General features: G+C 52.8%; 1 protein-coding gene and 2 long non-coding RNA genes across 4 annotated transcripts; 2 read left to right on the top strand and 1 right to left on the bottom strand.

The window, feature by feature from the left end:
- The first annotated feature begins 2009 nt into the window (after positions 1 to 2009).
- On the top strand, positions 2010 to 19105 carry LOC117090020. Of its 2 annotated transcripts, XR_004439858.1 has the most exons (3): positions 2010 to 2190; positions 18297 to 18687; positions 18918 to 19105. It is a non-coding gene; the product is annotated as an uncharacterized LOC117090020 (long non-coding RNA). The 2 variants fall into 2 exon arrangements; XR_004439859.1 differs by lacking the exons at positions 18297 to 18687; positions 18918 to 19105 and adding an exon at positions 15052 to 16083.
- Positions 6893 to 10902, top strand: HOXC12 (homeobox C12). Its single transcript, XM_033221842.1, has 2 exons — positions 6893 to 7517; positions 8303 to 10902. Exons 1-2 carry the CDS (start codon positions 6914 to 6916, stop codon positions 8539 to 8541), a joined length of 843 nt encoding a protein of 280 aa, XP_033077733.1. The 5' UTR covers positions 6893 to 6913; the 3' UTR covers positions 8542 to 10902.
- On the bottom strand, positions 14240 to 18250 carry LOC117090023. Its single transcript, XR_004439860.1, has 2 exons — positions 17922 to 18250; positions 14240 to 16058 (listed from the first exon to the last, which is right to left on the bottom strand). It is a non-coding gene; the product is annotated as an uncharacterized LOC117090023 (long non-coding RNA).
- Positions 19106 to 20053: the final 948 nt, after the last annotated feature.

Raw genomic sequence — 20053 nt, 5'->3', positions numbered from 1 at the left:
GCAAACTGGAAATTGGGGATTCTGATTAAAGAGAAGTCTAGAGTTCTCTGAGGAATCCCTCTGCTTCTGCACACAAACCCATTTATAATCATATGAGGTAGTCATCCCATACTGAGGGAACCATCCTAAGGCTCTAGAAGGGAATAATGTAGAAAAAGAAGAGGAACCAGGCGCAATGGCTCATGCCTGTAATCCCAACACTTTGGGAGGCTGAGGCAGGCGGATTGCTTGAGCTCAGGAGTTTGAGACCAGCATGGAAAATATGGTGGAACCCTGTCTCTACCAAAAACAGAAAAACTTTGCCTGGCATGGTAGTGCATGTCTGTGAAGTCTGAGGTGGGAGGATCTTTTGAACCCTGGTGGGGGGCGGGAGGGTGGAGGTTGCAGTGAGCCGAGATCTCACCATTGCATGCCAGCCTGGGTGACAGAGTGAGACTCTGTCTCGGAAGAAGAAGAAGGAGAAGGAGAAGGAGGAAGAAGAGGAGGAAGAAGAGAGGAGGAGGAGGAGGAGGAAGAGGAGGAGGAGGAGGAGGAAAAAAAAGAGGAAAGCCTGTGCAGGCACACTACTGGTGCATTGGGACACTGGTAAGTCTAACAAGGACTGCAGTTCCTGAGTGCCTGTGAGCCCTCGTGCGGTGCATTAAATATACCCAGATTTATTTTGGAGGAGTATCATGCCTGGATTTATTTGGAGATGACTTTCCCATAAGAGTAAGCAAACATTGTGTGAGTGTGTGTGAGCATGTGTTTTGGGGAGGCACAGTTGTGAAATGTACTATTCTTTCCCTGAATAAGGATTTTTTTCTTCAACACAACTCTGATTGTGTTGATCTCTCACCTTTCCTTCTCCCAAGAATTGGCATTGTCTTTGAGGACTCAATGAGATAGTTCATCTCTTAGTCATGTCTCTATTAGTGTCTTTCTCTCCAAGGCCAGTCTCCTAGTGTTTGTGTTAAAAGTAAAATTAGGTATGAAGGAAAATATGAGGGTACCGGGGGTACAGGGTGATCTGAAGAGCTGGTGAAACCACTGTGTGGAAACACAGACACACAGAGGGACTGAGACTCCTGCTATCTTTCTCGTAATCTGATAGCACTCCCCACTCCCCCCTATATCCCTAGGCCAGAGCTGGGAGGCTCAGGCAGCCTAGGGCCTCACAGGACTCTCCATCTGGTGGTCACTCCCCGGGGCTGCCAGAGAGGGCTTCAAGAGATCCTTTGCCGAGCTTGGGGGAAAAACCCTTCCCCACCCACATCTAAGTCTCCAGACAGAGGCCCAGCAGAATGGGCCTTTCAGCTAGCAGTCCCACAGCCCGAACCCACCTGAGAGAACAAGGACAGCAGTTCTTTCGGCAGATCCCTCCATGACTGTCTGCTCCTGAGACCATCTGCTCCTGGGGTTGATCCACAGGCGGCTGGGTCAGCAGTGTGGGGACAGCAGGCCAGTGTGGGTGCAAGGCAGGGACAGGCCCTTGGGGCAGCCGCTATCTCTCTGAACAACCCTCCCATTGGAGGTGGGGTTCTTGTGGCAGGCAGCCCCTTCAGTGGCTCCATCTGTTCAAAAGAGAACTCCCCACCCTAGGATCTGCCTGGATCTGTCCTGGGTGGTACTGGAGCCCACCCCCAAGAAAACTCCAAGAGTGGTTCAAGCAGATGTGTATCTAGACCTGCACTGGTGGAGAATTGAGGGGCCCTGGGGAGCCAGGGGCTTCTGGGAGGAGGAGGAGGGGGCCAGAGTCTTTTCACAACCAACCAGGCTCTTCCTCTTTTAGCCTTGACCGTGACTAGGTCTTTCTGACCTTGACATCACAGGGAGCACACGGAAGGGGGGGAGGGTGGAAAAGGCCTTGATCTTCCGGTGCCAGCGAAGGGGAGGGCTGCTTGCCCCCTTGATGCGCCATCCCCCTTCCCGCCGGAGCTCGCCGCCTCTGTTTACACACAGAGGAGGTGTCGTCTCCAGTCTAGACAAGGGCGCTAATAACGCCCATAAAAGGCGGCCTCTCCAGAGATGCTCTGGCAACTCCGCTCCCGCGCGCCTGCCGCTGGCCGCTTTATCCACCTCCCCCCGCCCCGCCCTCCTCTGATACCTTGGCGAGGCCGGCGCACGGCCTTGGAGAGGGGGAATCCAGAAGACTTCTAGAGGTTGAGAACTCCTATCCCTCACCCTTATGAACCTCTTCTGTCTCCAAAGGTAAGTGGACCCTCGTTCCTACCCGCGCTCTCCCAGCCCAGCGAGCCCCGGAGTTGGTAGTCCATTCCCCACCCCAACCGCCTCCAGGGCCCGTTGCTCCCACCCCAATCCGCCCGAGCCCTCCTCCTCTGCCCGGAGCTGGGGCCCCGGGCTTGGAAAGCAGTTATATAGCGGTGCTGAGCAGACCCTAAGCAGATCTCAGCTCCTCCCCAGAGCTGGGCCTGGCCAGTGGACAGGGTCAAAGCCAGAAAAGGACGCCGAGGAGCGAGGGCGCACCGGGTAGTCCTCACCCCCTGACCCAGTTTAGAGGTCGGTGGAGACGTCTCTGTTGCATTGCAGGCGGCTGTGGGTGTGGCATTTAATGCGATTTTTTTTTTTTTAACTTGGTTCCCACACCTTGCCTGACACTCAGTAATTCACTAGGTGGAGGAGATCCTCTGCTGGTGGAGGGGGAAAATGTCAGAGCTGCAGCCCTATTTAATTGTTAGCGAGCCACCGAAGGAAAAGACAAAACGGGGGAAGGTGGTCCATTTAGGGATGCTCATATTGAGGTGGAGAGATGGCCTCCCAGATGTCCTTGCCTGGGGGCTCTCACCTCCCCCGCATTTTCTGAGAGACAATCGGGCTGGGATCTTTTGGTGACAGAGGACTAGAGAAGCCGCGGGAAAACTGGAGGAGGTAGGGGCTCCGTTGGCCCCAGGCTACTTGCCTGAGCCTAAAAGCCTGAGTGGGCTCTGTCCTCCTGGCTGCAAATCCCTAGAAAGCAGCACCTGGGGAAGGGATTTCCCAATCTGCTCCTTACCTCTCGGGCACCCGCAGGGAGGGCTGGGAGCCAGGTGGGCTCCAACCCCTGAAGGAGCTTGGAAACCACGAAATAGGAGACTGAGCTCCCTACTCTACCCGCTACCCTTGTTTGAACCAGACAAAAGTCAGGTCCCAAACCCAAGTTGCCCCAAAGAGGCAAGACAGAGAGGGCTGCAGGGTTGAGTGGGCAGGCCCTCCCACTCAGCCCCCCTTTCATCTTCCCTTCTCTCCGCGGGCCAAACCCCTGCTCACACCCCTTCTGGGGCTGAGGCCCAGCCTAATTTGCATACAAGGCAGAACCGCTTTCTGCAAACTAGACAGTGACCTTGAACTGGGCCCCTGCGGCCTCTGGACAGACCATGGGTAAGGCAGTACTGCGTGGAATCACTCCCGACCATGGGTCGGCGGGGGAGCCAGAACGCAGTCGCTCACAGCCGATTCCCCGCGGCCTAAACCTCCAGCAGCCGCGTTGCCTCTGCCACCAGAATCAGCGTAGATTTTATAATTAACTCCTTTCGCCGGTCTCAGCCGCAGTGGAGGCTGCTAGGATGCAGGAGGGATGGAGGCACAGAGAAGGTGTGAGAGAGGCGGCGTTGCATCCAGCTGGAGGAAGAGCTGAGGGACGCAGGCTGCTTTGGTCTTCAAGGAAAACCTTGGACCGCATCCGTGCCTTCACCTTTAATTAACCCCGAGTTAATGAGCTAGGCTTAGTCGAGCCTGGCACCGCTCTAGCCTTGTGATTTGATAAATGTGCGGGAGAGTTCGCACCAATAGCTCCGCGGTTCGGGTGCCTCGGCCCGACCACCTACAGTTTTGCGCGTGGTCAGCGAAATGTCGGCGGGTTAAGCCCGGCTGGACACGGCTGCCCCAACGCCTCGGGCTGCGAGTCCCTCCCAGTCTCCTCACCCAGCCCCAGCCTGCTTTCCGCGAGCAGCTCTCGCCGAGGCTGGATTTAGATTTGAAGGGTCTCACCCGAGCCTCCCGACGGCCCCGGGGACCCAGGTTGGGAGCGGCATTTTTGTCTGAGTCCTATTAAAAAACGGGTGCCTGAGCTGCGTGTGTCGCGGGTTTCCTTAACCGCAAACAGAGCCTCGGTGGTGCTCCGGAAGGCTGGATGCTTAGATTACCTCGGTCCTTGCCAGGGTCCTGAAAACCCATAGGTTCCCAGTGGGTCTCAGGGAGCAGGACACTAGGGATGCGAATTTTGCTAGTGGTTGTCGGCAGCTCTCCCTGAGAGAAATCAGGGTCAGCTACAGAGAAGGAAGAGGGGTTTGTGCGTGCTTCTTTGCCCGCAGAGTCCAAAACCTGGGGAAAATAGACCCCTTTGATGGGGCTAAATCAGGCTAGAAGAAATGCATGTCTGGAAGAAGGAAGTCTTCACCCAATCTTCATTTCTCCTGTGTTGCATCCGCCGCCCTGTGGCCGCTGCTCCTCGCGCTCAGCGGCCTGGCTCGGGAGGGCAGCGAGCAGAGCTCCTGGCCTGGGATTTGCCTGCTGGGGTGGAGGGAATGGGGAGAGGCTGATTCCTTCCTCTCGGGGTCCCTTTTCTAGGAGATTGGAATTATCTAGGAAGGGAAAAGAGAATGAGGAGAATACTCCACCCCACAAAGGCTAGTGATTATTTGGCAAAGTCCAGCTCGGCATCCCTCACACCAACAATAGCGGCTGAGCGCAGAGGCCTGGAGAGCCTGGGCGGAGACCTAGCTGCCCGCACGATGTTCTGATTGAAATCAGCAGCAATATTAAAGTCACACCCTGTTTATCTTTATGACCAAAATAACCCTCAAATAAAATGTTTTTTAAAAAACTGAAATTTCAGTGGCGGTCATCAATACGGCTCGAGAAGGGGAAATAAGATGTTACAGATGCTGTGACCTGGAACTTGCAGCTGAGGGATGTTCCTCTCCGCAGCCTCGCAGCCCCTTATCAATTAGGCACAAAAAGGCCAATCCAGGCTGAGTCTCCTGCTCATTCCTTGGCGCCACCGGCTCTAACCGAAGGTGACCGCTTCGGGTTTGCAGCCCATAGCTTGCCCTAAGTTCCGACAAGTGGGCCTAACGCGGGGCGGCTTCTGGGGGCGGGAGGGGCCAGGCCAGGCCGGGCAGCTAGGCGAGCAGGGGCGGGGAAGGGGAACCGGCCTTGCAGGGTGAGGGGCAGGCACCGAGCTGAGAGCTTCGAACTGCTCCGGGCAGGGCGGCGCCCGCGGGGACACATTTCTGTCGGAGTGAGCAGCTACGGTTTGGGATATGAAATCGCCCGGGGAGCGGTGGAATTCAAAGAATCTGCGTTTCTCTCTGCCGCGTCCTGCAGAGAAGAGAGGGGAGGGAGAGGGAAAAAAAGGGAGAATCTTCTCTGCTTGGGTCCGCTTTAGTAGCTTCGGCTTATTCTCAGGCTTTCTCTGATATTTAACTTTCACCTAAATGGGTTTCTTTTGCATTCTCTCCGACTCTCTGTCTTCAATTTTCTTTCAATCTTCTGGTATTTTTTCGTATTTAGACGTTTACTGAACTATTTATCCAACCCTGTATTACTTAAGCCGTGCATTGGTTAGGAGCTCGAAAAATCACATGGAAATTCGAGTGTTTTCTCTATTAGACCCCAAAAGGATACATCTGGTTTGGGGGAGTTTTATTTTGTCTTTCCTTTTAATCCGCTTGGCTGTGTTCTGTGGACCTAGTTGAGATCGGATTGTGGTTTGGCAGATGTTGATTATCTCACCAATAGCCAGTATTGCTTCTCGGCCTTCTCTGGAGGGAGCTTCTGAGTTTGCACCATAAATATAATTTCACCCCCCAATAAGATAATCCTTCAAGGTTTTTTTCCCTCAATCCCAGCCCCCTCAGGAGGCAACCTACTGCGGGCCTCTGCACTGCTATCTGATGGTCCCAGGAGAAGGCTGGGCTGGGTCTGGGGTTCGAATGTCTCCTCTGCAGTGAGAATTAGGCCGCTGTCAGACCAGTTAAGCCCTGTTAAGGGGTCCAAAGATTTCCGCTGCAAAGACTCCAGGAGACCCCCAGAAGCTCCTCAGTCCCCCGGAAATGACAGTAGAAGAGTAGTTCTAGCTCCCAGATTTTCAGGAGCAGGCAGGCAGGTCCATGCGGAGCTAGGCACCTCCTTTTGCTGCATTCTCTGCCTCTCTTCCGCATCCTTCCTCTAGCCGCGAGTGGAAGTGTGAGGCTGGGTGGCTCCCGGTTCCAGCGGAAAACCTGGCATTATCAGTTATCCTTGAGTACTGGGGAAGAAGACTCCAAATGTCTCTCCAAATTCCTGAGGATAAAAGCTGATAAAGAAGCGTGCAGCAGCAGCTGGGCCTGGGAGAGATAACGGCAGGGAAACCTGTCCTTACCCCCACTTCGCCTCTACTGTAAATAAACCCCGAGCCAAAGGGCTCATCCGTCTCCTTAAACAGCCAGTAAACTTTATATGACACAATATCTAATAGTAATTTATTGGGGAGATATTGTAAATTCCAACGGTTTTAGTTAATAAAGAAACTAATTAAAGAGGGACGGGCTGTGCTTGGCCAGCTGTTGGCGATAAGATAATACATGGAGGGGGTGCAGGTTATAGGGGTGTATACATGCGGGCATTTTTTTGGTGTGTGTATTTTTTTTTCCCTCTTGCTCCGTGTTGGGCAATTGCTTTACTATCTGCGTTAGATTATATATATATTTTTAAAAAAATCAGAATTCAGCAAATAAACTTGCCCCCGCCCTTTGTTCCCCCACTAACCCCCAGGATTGGGGAAGGGGGAAGTTGGAGTTGGTGCGGGATGGTAGGGGGGATCGGTTGTCCCCACCCCTCCCCCTGGCGGCTGCGCCCACGTGAGCGGGGCGGCCAATGGGTGGCCGGTGCAGGTTTAACTATGTTTAATGTCAGATAGCAATAAAGTAGAAGCTGCCGGTCGGGCCCCGCGGAAATGGGCGAGCATAATCTCCTGAATCCCGGGTTTGTGGGGCCTCTGGTAAACATCCACACGGGAGACACCTTCTACTTTCCCAACTTCCGCGCGTCCGGGGCTCAGCTTCCCGGGCTTCCTTCGCTGTCCTACCCACGCCGCGACAACGTATGCTCCCTGCCCTGGCCGTCGGCGGAGCCGTGCAATGGCTACCCGCAGCCCTACCTCGGCAGCCCAGTGTCTCTCAACCCTCCCTTCGGCCGCACGTGCGAGCTGGCGCGCGTGGAGGACAGCAAGGGTTACTACCGCGAGCCGTGCGCCGAGGGTGGCGGCGGGAGCCTGAAGCGTGAGGAGCGCGGGCGCGACCCGGGAGCCGGGCCCGGGGCAGCGCTGCTCCCGCTGGAGCCGTCGGGGCCGCCTGCGCTCGGCTTCAAGTACGACTACGCGGCGGGCGGCGGCGGTGGCGACGGCGGCGCAGGACCCCCGCACGACCCGCCCTCCTGCCAGTCGCTGGAATCCGACTCCAGTTCGTCCCTGCTCAACGAGGGCAACAAGGGCGCCGGCGCAGGCGACCCCGGCAGCTTGGTATCGCCGTTGAACCCCGGCGGCGGGCTCTCGGCCAGCGGTAAGGACCCCGGCCACTCACGCGGCGGATTCAAACCCGACATCTTATCAGGGCGGGCAGAGCAGGACTGAGCTAGGGACGCCTGGGGTAACAGAATGTGTGGCGAGGAAGAGCTTCTTTTAAAATGAAGTGCGGGTGGGGGGAGCCTATAAACATGTAAATATCCCCATAAAATAACTAGAGAGAGTTCCTTTTCGTCCCCTGCGGCTGGAGGCGGCAGGGATTCCGGAATTGGGGGATCCTGCTGGGGACTCCCCAGGCCTGGGGGTGAGGAGGTAGGGACAGAAAGCCTGGCTCTAGTTCTCCCAGGCGCCTCTCCCTCCACCTTCCCACAGACCCCCATTACTTACATTTCAAAAGAAATGCCAGTGGACACATTTACTCTGCTACTCGCCCATGTCTGTTCTAACTGATCCGGGATCCAGTCCTGAAGGATGTGAGAGGAATGGACCAGGAAATAGGGAAGAAGAAAATTGGGGAGAGGTTTGGGGAGAAAGGAGGGGCAGGGACATAGAAGGGTCATGAATACTGCAGCAGGAGGTAGGGTTGAGGAGGTAAGGGCAAGGAATGAAAGAAAAAAAAGAGTAAAGAAGGTGGAGGAGTTGGTGGGGACGGGGTTCTGAGTAGAAGAGGGGATTCAGATGACTGGCGGCAAGCAGAAGGCAGAGAAAGGGCCTGGAGTCCAGGCGTGAGGCCAAGGTGAAAGGGTCTGGGGAAGGGCTGAGGGCACTGGACTGGTCACCCTTTGATCCTCTGGCCAACCCCTGCCATTCATCTCCACCCAGGCGCGCCCTGGTACCCGATCCACAGCCGCTCTCGGAAGAAGCGCAAGCCCTATTCGAAGTTGCAACTGGCAGAGCTGGAGGGCGAGTTTCTGGTCAACGAGTTCATCACACGCCAGCGCCGGAGGGAACTCTCAGACCGCTTGAATCTTAGTGACCAGCAGGTCAAGATCTGGTTTCAGAACCGGAGAATGAAAAAGAAAAGACTTCTGTTGAGGGAGCAAGCTCTCTCCTTCTTTTAGCGGGCAGGACTCGGGCGCCAGCCCCAGACTGAGCCTGTCCCTGGCAAAGAGCAAAAGAGGGGGCCGCCTAGAACACAGTCCCCGCTTAGAACGCCAGGCATCTCTGGCAGGCCTTCCCTGGACATCCTCTTGTCTGTTTTGTTCGTGGTTCCCTCCCATACACACCCAAAACACCCTGCCAGGTCCCAGAGAGAAGGGAAGAAACCTAGCCAGGGAGAGCCGAAGCCCGCGGCTGCCCGCGGTTGGCAGGGCCAGGAAGGCTGAGGTGCTACCGGCTGGTTTATTTGAGGCAGGACTGGGGCGCTGCACCTTCGCTGAGGATCTGGAGAAGCCGCGGCCCAAATGTCCCCTTCCTCTACTTCCCTTCCGTGGTCTTAATTCTCTTTGCCTGCAGGAGCAGCAGACAGCAGGGTCAGTGGAACCAAGGCACCCCAACCTCACAGTCGGTGGGGCTAGAAGAGGCTGGGAGTAGAGAGGAGGGTGGAGGGTCAGCAGAGAGAGCTGAGGGGGTCAGGTGGCTCTGGCAGGGCTGGAGGAAGTGGGGAACCAAGGAGGAAATGTGGTTTGTGAGAAAATGATCAAGACCCAGAGTCTGCTTGGGTCTGGGTTCCCCAGGACATCCAGTGGACTCAAGCTTGGGCGTTTGGCTGGCCGGGCTGTGGACAAGGACTATCAGCCTCATGTTCCCTCTAGGACCAGAACAGTGTCCTGGTCCCCAGCCCTCTCCTGAGCCCCTTCCCCGCACCAGGCGAACGTCTGTTCACAGGTGTGCTGCCATCCACTCTTCCGTTGCCTGCGGTGGCTGCCGGCCTGATGCAGCAAGCAGGGACCTGAGACCCCAGAGGACACAGCCTCAGGTTCAGTAGCCACCCCAGAGGTCCCCACCTGGCTCTCCAGAAAGAAAGTCCAAGAGGCTGTAGATGGGGCTACAGAGCACCACACTGATTGGCCGGGCGAGTTTCTGGCAGCCACAGCCGAGGCCTCTGATTCTCCCTTCCCGGCTGGCGTTCATGGTCATGGCCGCCAGAGACTGGACCAGAGTAATTTATGAGGCGGGAGGAGAATTCGCCCTTAAAGGGGCTACCAGCCATTGAGGCTCCACTCAACCCCAGTTTCCCAGGCTGGTGACAATGAAGGAGGGGGGCGCTGCAGCCCCCCCCACCTCCCTTCTCTCTTTTCCCCGCCCACCCACCCAACATTGCCCTTTGTCTTCAGACTGGCTGCCTCTGCCTCCTGGCCCGCAAACCTCCACAGCCTAGCACATGGACCAGAGCAGAGGGAGGGGCACAGCCCTAGAACCCATTGGAGGTCTGAGAATGGCTTCTCTGAGCGGGAAGGCCTTTCATCCAGACTCCTTCAGACCCCAGCCCCAGTCCAGTAGATGCTGGGCTGGCTTCAGAGAAAGGAGCAGTGAGAGAACCATCAACCTTTCTGCACTTCATTTTTATCCTTCTCCCCAAGTGTCCCCCAGCCTCCCATCTGCTGTCCCGCCCTTTCCAGGAGAAAGAGGGGTGAGAAGCAGGGCACTGATGGGAATTAACTGCAGCCTGGACAGTGTGAAACTGGCCTGCTGACTTGGAGTGTTTCCCGTATGGGGAGAGTCTCCTCTAACAAACTCTCCAAAGGCAATCCACCAACCTTTTTACTCTCCTACCAGCACAGAGCTTCTGCACAGGCAGAGGCAAAGGCAAACATATACACACAGCTGAGCCCAGCACAGCACTGGGCCCACCCCACTCTCCCTAGTGCACTTGCAAGCAGGCAGCCTCATAGTCCCCACATGGCCCAGCAGAGTGGAGATACAATCACATGCCTCCATCCCCCGCTGGATATCTGGCACCTGACAATTTCCCAGCCACACATACTTGTTTCACCCATGTACAAGTTCCCCCAAATTACCACCACTCCAGCTGTCTGCAGTCTCCTGTGGGCTTCCCCTGGGCATGAAGTCACCCACTGTACCCCCTTTATGCAGCCCTTCCTGTGACCTCTGGGCTCTAGGGTGCTGGATTTGAGCTCTACCACTCCAAACTAACCTGATTCCCAACCTAATAGAGACGAGAGACCAGAACACTCCAAAAGGAGTAAGGGGACAAAGATATGCAATATTCTCTTTCCATGTGCTTTAAACTTGACTTCTGTGAGCTTCTCTGTCAATCTGTGTCTTGTTCTCTGTGTCTGTCGCTGGTACCTAGTGTAGTCCCCGTGGATAGTTGCCCTTCCCCTAGCTGCCTCCCCAGCTCTCTGTAGTGTACTCTCCTATTCAAACATCTGTCTTTAGCACGTTTTCCCTTTATATAGTTCTTGTACAGAGTTGCTTCATCATATTAATATTGATAATAATAATAATTAAAACATGAATTATGATTATGTGATTTTTTGAAAACAAAAGTTCTACCCCAAAATAATGGGAGTCCCAGCCTCCTAGCTGTTCTCCACTCTGTTTTCTCCAGCTCAGGTGAATAATAAAAATAATAAATGTATAATAATAATACAGGAAGAGTGGTTGCAGGGGCAACAAAAAATATATAAGCAGCCAAGATCTGTTGATGAGCTACCATCTCCAGTCCCAAGCAATTATAGCAGAGAGAAAATTGGGCGGTAGTAGACTTGGGGGAGGAGAGAGAGCTTTGAGGAGTCATGGGGCCATAAAAATAATGTGGGCAGCCTAAAGGAAGTTGAAACCAGCTTCAGAAAAGGAGGTCTGTGCTGCAGGAACTTGACAAATAGAAGCTGGGGTGGGGCACTGGTGATCTGAGCTGGATACTGGGGCAGTGAGAGTAACCCGTAATCCAGGGGCTGAGATGGAGTGGGGTTGGTGGGCCTAGAGCTTCAACCCTGTGATCTTAATCCTGTGGCTTCACTCTGAGATGACACTGTGTATTGCAAGATGTTGAGAGGGGGCTAAAGACCCCTTGGAACTGGCAAAATAGGCTCCACCTTTTGAAGCCAGCGACTCTCTCCAGGCCATGCCAGAGGTAAGCCCAGGCCCAGGCCAGTAGTAGAGTCCAGATGTGCCCATGAACCCTCTGCACTTCCACCTACCCCTGCCTTCGGTAAGAAATGCCCTCTCTCTTTCTCACCCTTTTGCCTCTTCCCTCCCCTCGCCCCAGTTACCTTTTCTAACGGTGTGGCTCCTATCAAAGGAGTCTTCTCCAAATGACTCATTCACCCTCCTGAGCCTGTACCGGAATCCTAGGGACCCCCACCAAGTCCAGCCTCTGAGCCACACCTCCTGCCCTGAAATCTCTCTTTCTCTCTTTCTTTCCCTTTCTTTATTCCTATAATTAGAGAAACTAGTGAATGTAGATCAAATATCATTCTCTTTTTTACCCCTAATCCCCAATTGTTTTGAGAAGCTGAGGGGTATGGACAGGAAGGAGACCCAAAGCCTTAGGGTGCTCATAAAAATGCCCCACAGAGTGCAGCATCCACCGAAGACGGGTAGCTTGGGCAGTCATGAGCTGGGGGAGGGGCCTGGTGATTGAGCCTGGGTCTGGATAGAGGAGGGTAGGAGGAGTCTGAATCCCAGGAAATCCAGGCAAAAGAATATCTGACTCTTATGATGTCTCTACACAGGAAGGATCAACAATAGGGACATCTCTGGCAAAAGAAAAAGAGGGATTTAGGAAGGCAGCAAATAACTGGCCTTTAATTTATTCCCAGAGACACTCCCAATTTGAGAGAGAAGGCACCTAGTTGGGTGGTATCTCTGCAGGTCCAGAGACTCAACGCAAACACTGGGGATGTTGCCAGAGAAGGATGTTGCCTCCTCCTTATGTCTGAAAAACAAATCGTTGGGTCTCCCGGCCAAAGAGGAGGTCATGGTTGGAACCGCGATCCCAACACTTAGGGCGCAGCTGAGCTCTCCATCTAGGTGAGGATTTCCTCTATGTTACAACTGTTTGTCCAGTTTAAGCCCCTAAACTACAATTTACTCCACTAACTTTAAGACAAAGCACTCCGTGTCTCTCGCCACGTTTTGAGGAGCAAGAAAAGGGAAGAAATATCCAGATAATTTAGGTAGACAATAATTCTGCTGTTGCGCGTGTATAAGCTTATATTGCTCGAGTGAGTTCTCTATTTGGACCTGGTTATTGTCGCAGTTATTCCGCTCCACTCTGACGTGCACAGACGAAACTGAGTATTTAAGGCCACTAAGCCGCTATCGAGCCGGCAGCAGATGGGTCTGGCAGTCTGGGTTCTGTGGCTGCTAATGTAGCCGGAAATCCAGCGCGATCGATGGCTGAGACCTAGAGCTGAGCAGGGACCTCTGGCTCCGGTCTGCGAACAAGGCAAACTCCGGGGACTTTTGGTTCCGGCCAGACCAGAGCCCCTGCCCACCCTGCCTGCTATATCCAGGAAAGCAGGAGCGGTTTTTCGGCCCCAGGCCACGCGAGAAACGCACTCTGGAGCCGCCAGTCCTCTCTGCACTGCACCTGGAGGCGCGGAAGCTTCCGGTGTAATTCAGCAGGAGGTGGAAGGCAGGCCCCTATGTCCAGCCTTTGGTCGGAATGGCGGCCCTTCTGCGTGTGCCTCGGTCGAGAAGGCGCTGCCGGTTTTCCGCGGAGAGGCCGCGGCCCGCGCCAGCTGCTGCTGGACTCCCCAGCTTCGCCCTCTGCTCGGCGCTGCAGCCCTGCGCGGTGCTCGCGGTTGCCACTCTAGCCGAGGCCCCGAAACAAAGACGCGCTGGCCACTGGTGGACGACGCGGGCGCCTGGGCCACTCCCTGACTCGCGCCTGGAGTGCTCAGCATCCCGGGCCTGTGGAGAAGGCTGTGAGACCTTGGTGCAATTCCCCGACCGTCGTGATGCCGGCTGCGGTCCTCTCCAGGGCCCAGGGAGAGGAAACCCGGCGCGCCCACAGCCCCGGCGGACCCGAGCAGCTCCCGCGCCCGACAGCGCCGGCAGCTCTGGTCTCCTCTGGAGGGCTGCTGTGCCCCCGCGAAGGACGAGATGACCCCTGCTGGCCAGAGCTGTGGAGACTGCCTAGCCGAGACCCGGACCTGTCCAGTCGCTCGTCCCTGAGCACCCTAGGCCAGGGGGGACGCCCTGTGAGTGTGAGAGACCTCCAAGAGCGGCGGGAGTCTGAGGCGCTGGCCGGGCTGCGGGAACTAGACCTTTATCCTAAGCTCCTTCCTTTTGCCGGGACTCTGTGTCCCCACAGCGGCTGCCCGCCCTCCTGCCCGGCTTCTCATCGCTAGAGGCTCTGCCCTGGAGGCTCCTGAGACCTGGGCCGCCCTCTGGAGCCTGGCATAGGAGCCAAGAAACTGGGCCTCGACAAGACCAAACATAGCTGGACCTTTAGCCAATCTAAACCAGCCCGTTGCCAGCAGGTGATTTCTCCTCTTCCAGCCAGAGCCGCTTAGGAGGCAAGTCTTCACTTTGTCAGTTTACCTGGCCCAGAGTGGAGAACTTCCTTCAAAGACAGGTCTGTGAGGATTGAACCCACCAACAGCCCTTGCTTGGGAAGCTCTCTGCAAAAGGTGCATTGTCCACATGCAGAGCATGGAAAAGATGTTCCATAAAGCACACACCTGGTCATAGTGCTGCCAATAAATTGAAACACAGTCTAAAATGCAGATATCTCTATTATGGGTATGTTGTTGGCATAGAAAAATAAAATATACACACAGAGGCACTTTTATCTACTGTATGTGAAAGTAACCTATGGGGGAAAGATTACATACAGCATGTATATTCACCACATGTAAAACTTTATTTACACATATAACCACCACACACACACATCCTACACAAGGAATGTGCAGTCCTGAGTCTATTTAGCTACATGTGAGTATATACTCCATAAGGCATATAAAGCCAGTGCATAGGAAATGCATCCAGATACTAATATATCTACATTTTAAAACTGCATGGAAAATACATTATTATATGTACACAAAGTGCATACCTACCCCATGTATGGAAAATATATTCTGTGAGTTGTGTTTATATACATACACTGTGTGTGGACTAAATACATTGAAATTGCATTCTTCTGGGTTCATGAACTGTTCATAAGACATAATTCTCTAGCAATCTTAATAGCAGGAGGAAGTTCAGGCTTTGGGAATGGTAATCTCCATCTGCTGAGTCTTTTTTCTGTTCTTCTATGATTTCTGTCTTGTGAATACCCTCTCTGTGTCTACATGCGTTACTTATTTAAGTGTTCCCTTATGTCTATTCACCTGTTGCAACTTTTGTCCCAAGCTGAGGTCTATATTTAGAGTGCAAAGTCCCGTTGGCAGCAGGGTCCCACAGCATAATCACTCCTGTATGGAATAAGCATTATATAATTAGGTTACCCACGTGTCTCAAGATGCATTCTTCTAGACCTAATATAAGCATATTATAGAGTTGCACTGTGCTGCCAGTTAGAAAAGCGGTGCCACTGTGGCTTGGAGAGGCGTGTAACAGGCATGTGGATTCCTGGGTGGGTGCTGAGCCTTCAAGAGCTTCCGAAGGCTAGGGCTGGTTTCACTTTTAAAAATTTGTTTTTGAATCTTTAGGAAGCAGCGTGAAGCAAAGGCTGGACCTCTGCTTCTATGTTCCTCTCAATTCCCGGAGCAGCTCAAGTCTCCTGCATCCAGCCGGGACAGAAAGGCTTCCGGCCTACACAACGCCTTCGCTTCCTTGTAATTATTAAACTGGGCTGGATCTACACAAGTAGCATGGAAAGGCTTTCCTATAACCCAAGGTTTTTTCCAACAAAACACACTCCCAACCCCTTTAAGGAAGCATTTTCTGGCACTGAACGAACTCTGTTTGGGCCTCCTAAAATTAGTCCCATTTGGGTCTTTCCTTAGCAACTAAATATCCAGAACCCTCTGACACATGCCTTTGGAAAAATTCTTTGAGAGACAGTGCACTCACGCCCAACAGAGATATTGTTTATGAGTCCATGGATTCCGTGTGGACGCCGCCATATTTTACAGTCCAAAGGAATCAATTAATTAGCGCCTCCCAGTCCCCCCGCCGGCCGCTGCTCGGCTGAGTGGGCGCGGTTGAGATAGATGTGCGTGGCCAGCTCGCTGGTCTTGTTAACAAGCCTCGTCATAAAGATGGAGATGATAAGAAGAGCAAGGAAGCCCGGGTGGCCTCGAGGGGGGAGTTGGTGGGCCCATCCCGGCACCGTGTGGGCAGCAGCTGACCGGAGCCGGGTGCTGCCCGGGCACCCGCTCAGGTTTTTCCAGCGTTCTCTCCTTCTGGGCGTTCACGTGGCGAGCTAGGACCCGGATAATTCTCTCTGTACTCCTGTTCCCCAGATTTTCCCTTTTCCTCATAGAACACCAAATCAGATTTAAAAAGAATAAAAATACATAAACCTCTGTCTGTGAGTGCCTGAATTGCCCTCTGCCACGTTTGTTCCGGGAACTGCCGCCTTGCTCCCTTGCCTGTATTTCTCTGCGTGGTTCGCTTTCACCTTCGTCTGGTGCTCTCTTCCCTTCTCTGGCTCTCTCTCTAGCTTCGTGGTTGCTTTTTCTACCAGGTCGGTGCTGGCTCAGGCCCCAATGAGCTTGTAAAAAAAAAAAAAAAAAAAAGTACAAATACCCCCTGGTTATCTCTGGCCAGAGTGAACACCCCCAGATAAGCCAGACCCAATGAAAATAAAATTAAAAAAAAAAAAAAAAAAAAACCTTAGGTGTAATTGCTGATTTGGGTTGCAGTACTTAATTCTGTTATTCTCGCCAATGTGCATACTTAACGGAGAGATACTGATATTAAAGGGCAGGGGGGAATTAATTTTACTTTTATAGTCATCCATTAAGAGCAGAAGATGATCTGAGTCTCCTTTAAAGGGACTCAAAAAAGGGGGAAGGGAAAGAGAAAGAAAGGGAGGGGGAAGGGAGAAATATGACTGAAGGCGAACAAAGATCTTTGCCTGAAGAAACAATGTAACACTAGACAGAACTATAAAGTCTGGGAATGTAAGAAGGCAGGACTCTCTCAGCTTCCCCCATTTGGAATTCTGTCCCCTGCACTTCCTGCTGAAATTCTGACCCTGACTACACAGTGGTATTCCAGGAAGAATTCATGCAATTATTCGGATAATTGTAGGGGGGGAGAGAGAAAGCATTTCTCTTTTATTGTCTGACCCTCTCTGATGTCTGTGCAGAGGAGGAGGGGCCAGGGGTGTATGGGATGTAGAGGAAAAGGAGATGGTAAGGTCTTCCGATATCACCCTAAGCCCCACAAAATGGCTACTCCTAAATTAAGGAGACCCTAGGCAGGAGCTTATAGATTTTGGAACATACTCAAGAACGCACAAGAGATCGAGTTTGAATGCCCCTGATCTGGTTTCCTTTTCCAGGATATTTGTTTGGCTTTACTTTGTCAGCATAGACCTGCCTTCTGTAGTACTGTAATCGTTACAAGTAAAGGGATAATAGATAATTACAGGGGAGTCAATAATATTATTTTATAGCCACACAAGATATGATTAGAGTTAATGTCAGAGGCTCTTTTGGAGCCTGGGAGGCAGCAAGAGACAAGATAGAGAGGCCCTTATAGTCTTTCTCTATCTTATTTTTACATATGTGTTAATCTCTATAAATCCCTAGTTCTCTACATCTCCTCAGATATCTTAAGGGAAAACTCTAAGATTTTAGGGGCTGAAAGCCAGAGAAGGGTGAATCACAATTGGGTACTTGAAGTCTGCTCCCTTCCCCATAGTTTCAGGAGCTGTGGGATCTGCTTTCCCCATGCCCCCACAGCCTGAGGCTTTGCTCTCAGTCCCAGGCCACTAGGATCACAGAGACTTTGCAGGTGGGGCCAATGTGAGGAAGACAGGGTCTTATCCAAACCAATTTCATGATCATGCCCAAGTGGGCACTGGTCCCAAAGTGAAGCCTCTTTTGATCCTAAATTGGCCTTCCCCCTTACCCCCAGGAACAGCTGGGTGGGGCAAAAGTCAGGCTGGGGCTGTGAAGGTCAGTTCAGAGTAGGGATGCAGGAAGGACTGAAAATATTTTTGTTGTTGTTGTTTCCGGGATTTGAGACCAGAAGGGACCCAAAGGCTGGGAGAGAGAGAAAGAGATCAAGGAAGTGCCTGAGAACAAGGCAAGAGAGAACTCAGGGAAGCTATGAAACCAGCCGGCAAGGGTAAAAGAAATGAGTGAAAGAAAGGGGGCAGGAAGAACAGGAGGAGAAAAAGAAGAAAGGAAGGAAACGAAAAGGAAAAGACAGAAAAAAGAGGAAGAAAAAGACGGAAGGAGGGAAATGAAAATAAGAAAGACAAGAGAAAAAGATTGAAAGATAAAAAGAGGCGGGAGGGAGGCAGAAGCAAGGGTCGACGATTGCTTTCCCTTGCCCGGCCGCCTGCAGCAGTCTGGGTGGGCGGGGGCGCCATGACAAAGTGAAGGTCAAGTTAGCATCGTACCTTATAAGGAAGGCGCCGGTCCTCCATTTCAGCCTTTTCTCTGCCAGAACGCGGCCGTGGCATTTCTGGTCTTGTAAACATCGGACTCTTTGGGGCCTTAAAAAAAATAAAGACGCTCCTCCTTCCTTTACTGGGGATGAGCCGGCCGGGGAAAGCGGCGGACAGGGAAATCAACTAATGAAGACTTTGGGAAACTTTTCTCTCTTTTTCTCTCTCTGGCTCGGCTCCTCGCCAGCTGGGAACCCTTCCCTCCCTCCTTCCTCCTCCTCCCCTCCCCCGCCTCTCTTTTTCTCTGTATCTCCTGGTCTTCTGTATCTCTCGCCGCTGTCTGTAACTCTGGGCTCCCTCTCTCCACTCCCCACTCCCCTACTGCAGGCTTCTAAATCCGTTCCATTCTACTGCGAAGCGGAGCAGGACCTAAGAATTGGAGAGAAAATTAAACGTCATAAAGAAAAGTTCATTTACATCTTAAATGTCTGAATGTTACGGTTTCCTTCAGAAAACAAGGCGGTACACTCGGTAAGGAGGAGAAGTGAGGCAGCAGGGGTGGGGAGGGCTGGTGCCGTAGGAGACTTTGTTTTATTTATTCCTCAGATCCAGAGGCGGAAAGAAAGGGGGAGAAGCAGGAAAATGCGACAGAAGCGTTTTACCCGGGCAGCTAGCAAAGAAAGAGGCTGTAATCGGTGGGACTGGAAGCAAAGCGCGTAAGGACCCGGTGCGGGGACAGCGATCCCCGAGCGCTGAGCGGGCTGCGCGGAGGCCTGGGGTGCGGAGAAACAAATATATTGGATATTTGTTGGTCTAGGGGAGGGGTGACCCAAGAATGGAGGGAGACAGGGAGACCGGGAGCGTAAGGCGGCGCCGCAGCCGGCCGGCGATACCGAAAGAGCCCCGGATCCGCCGCGGCAGCCTTTGGCGGTGGGCAGTGGGCAGCCTTAGCTCGAAGACTCAGGGAGGAAGGATCCTGAACTGAGATTCTTGATCCTTTTCCTCCAGGGTAGCGCTGGGGATGAACAGAGAGAAAGAACCAAAGAAAATTAATTGGTGTGGGGATATCTGCGGAGGACTTACCTTTTTCCTGGACCTCACAGCTCGTTTTCGCCTCCTCTGGGCTCATTTTAAGGTCTAATCATTACTTTTTAAATTGAAATTCTAATGGCAAGGGAAGGGAAAGATGCACAGAAAACAATGATGGGGAATTCTGGGTCAATCTGATGCTCCAAAAGCCTCTAATTGTTGTCACCTCCACCCTCCTCAACTGGAAAAATGACCTCTGGGATCTGCCCCCACCCCCCACTTTACCTTTCTGATTGAGAGCACCTCCCGAATATTAGGAACCTGAGGATCTAAGTCCCGGGTGGGAGCGGCCAAGAGCAGGGGTATTGGTTGGTGGAGCTCCAAGGCCTCAGTGCCTGGTGCTCTCTTACCCTGTGTTCTCATCATAAAAACAAAGGGGAGGATTTGACTATTTCTGGTGATGTTAAATGATCCTGGCTTTCAAAGCAACTCTGACCCCAAGATCTAAGGTGATAAGTGTCTCTGCCATAGACGTTTAATTTGGGCAAAGTGTCACTTATGTTACAAAATGCCTGGGCTCAAGGGGCTGGAGGGGTAGCCAGGAAGACCCAAGGAGGGAAGAGCAGGCTCTCTTTGGCAGTATCTAGAGTTCCGTGGATAGTATTTTAAACAGTTGAAATGGACTGGGGAAGCCCTTTCTTATGTCTCCTCCGTCTGGGAAGGGGAGCCCCAGTTAGTGAGGTGGTTTATGAGCTGGACACTTCCCCCTAGTGTGGGAAAGATAGAGACAGCCAGACCTCACCCTGCAAAAATGTGCTTCATGTCTGTGACATAAAATTGGCAGGCACTTTGGAGATTTAGGGACTTGCAGAGAGTGGGGCCGGGTCAGACAACCTGGTGAAGGCAGAGGCTGAGGTGTGATTCAGGGTGGGTGGGGGAATCTGAGGGAGTAAGCCTGGGAAGGTATCACCCAAAACCATTTCCTCAGAGAAGCCAAATATACACAATACACTCTAATACTGAAAAACACCAGATGATCTGCTTGGAAGGGACATAAACAGGCCAAGCGGATGCAAGTTAATAAAACCCGAAAAAGCCCAGGCAGGAACACTTAA

The sequence above is a fragment of the Trachypithecus francoisi genome, unplaced genomic scaffold, assembly GCF_009764315.1.
Source record: "Trachypithecus francoisi isolate TF-2019V2 unplaced genomic scaffold, Tfra_2.0 Lachesis_group11, whole genome shotgun sequence".
Classification (NCBI taxonomy): Eukaryota; Metazoa; Chordata; class Mammalia; order Primates; family Cercopithecidae; genus Trachypithecus; species Trachypithecus francoisi.
The sequence above is the reverse complement of the archived record's forward strand: the minus strand, read 5'-3'. Positions and strand labels throughout refer to the sequence as shown.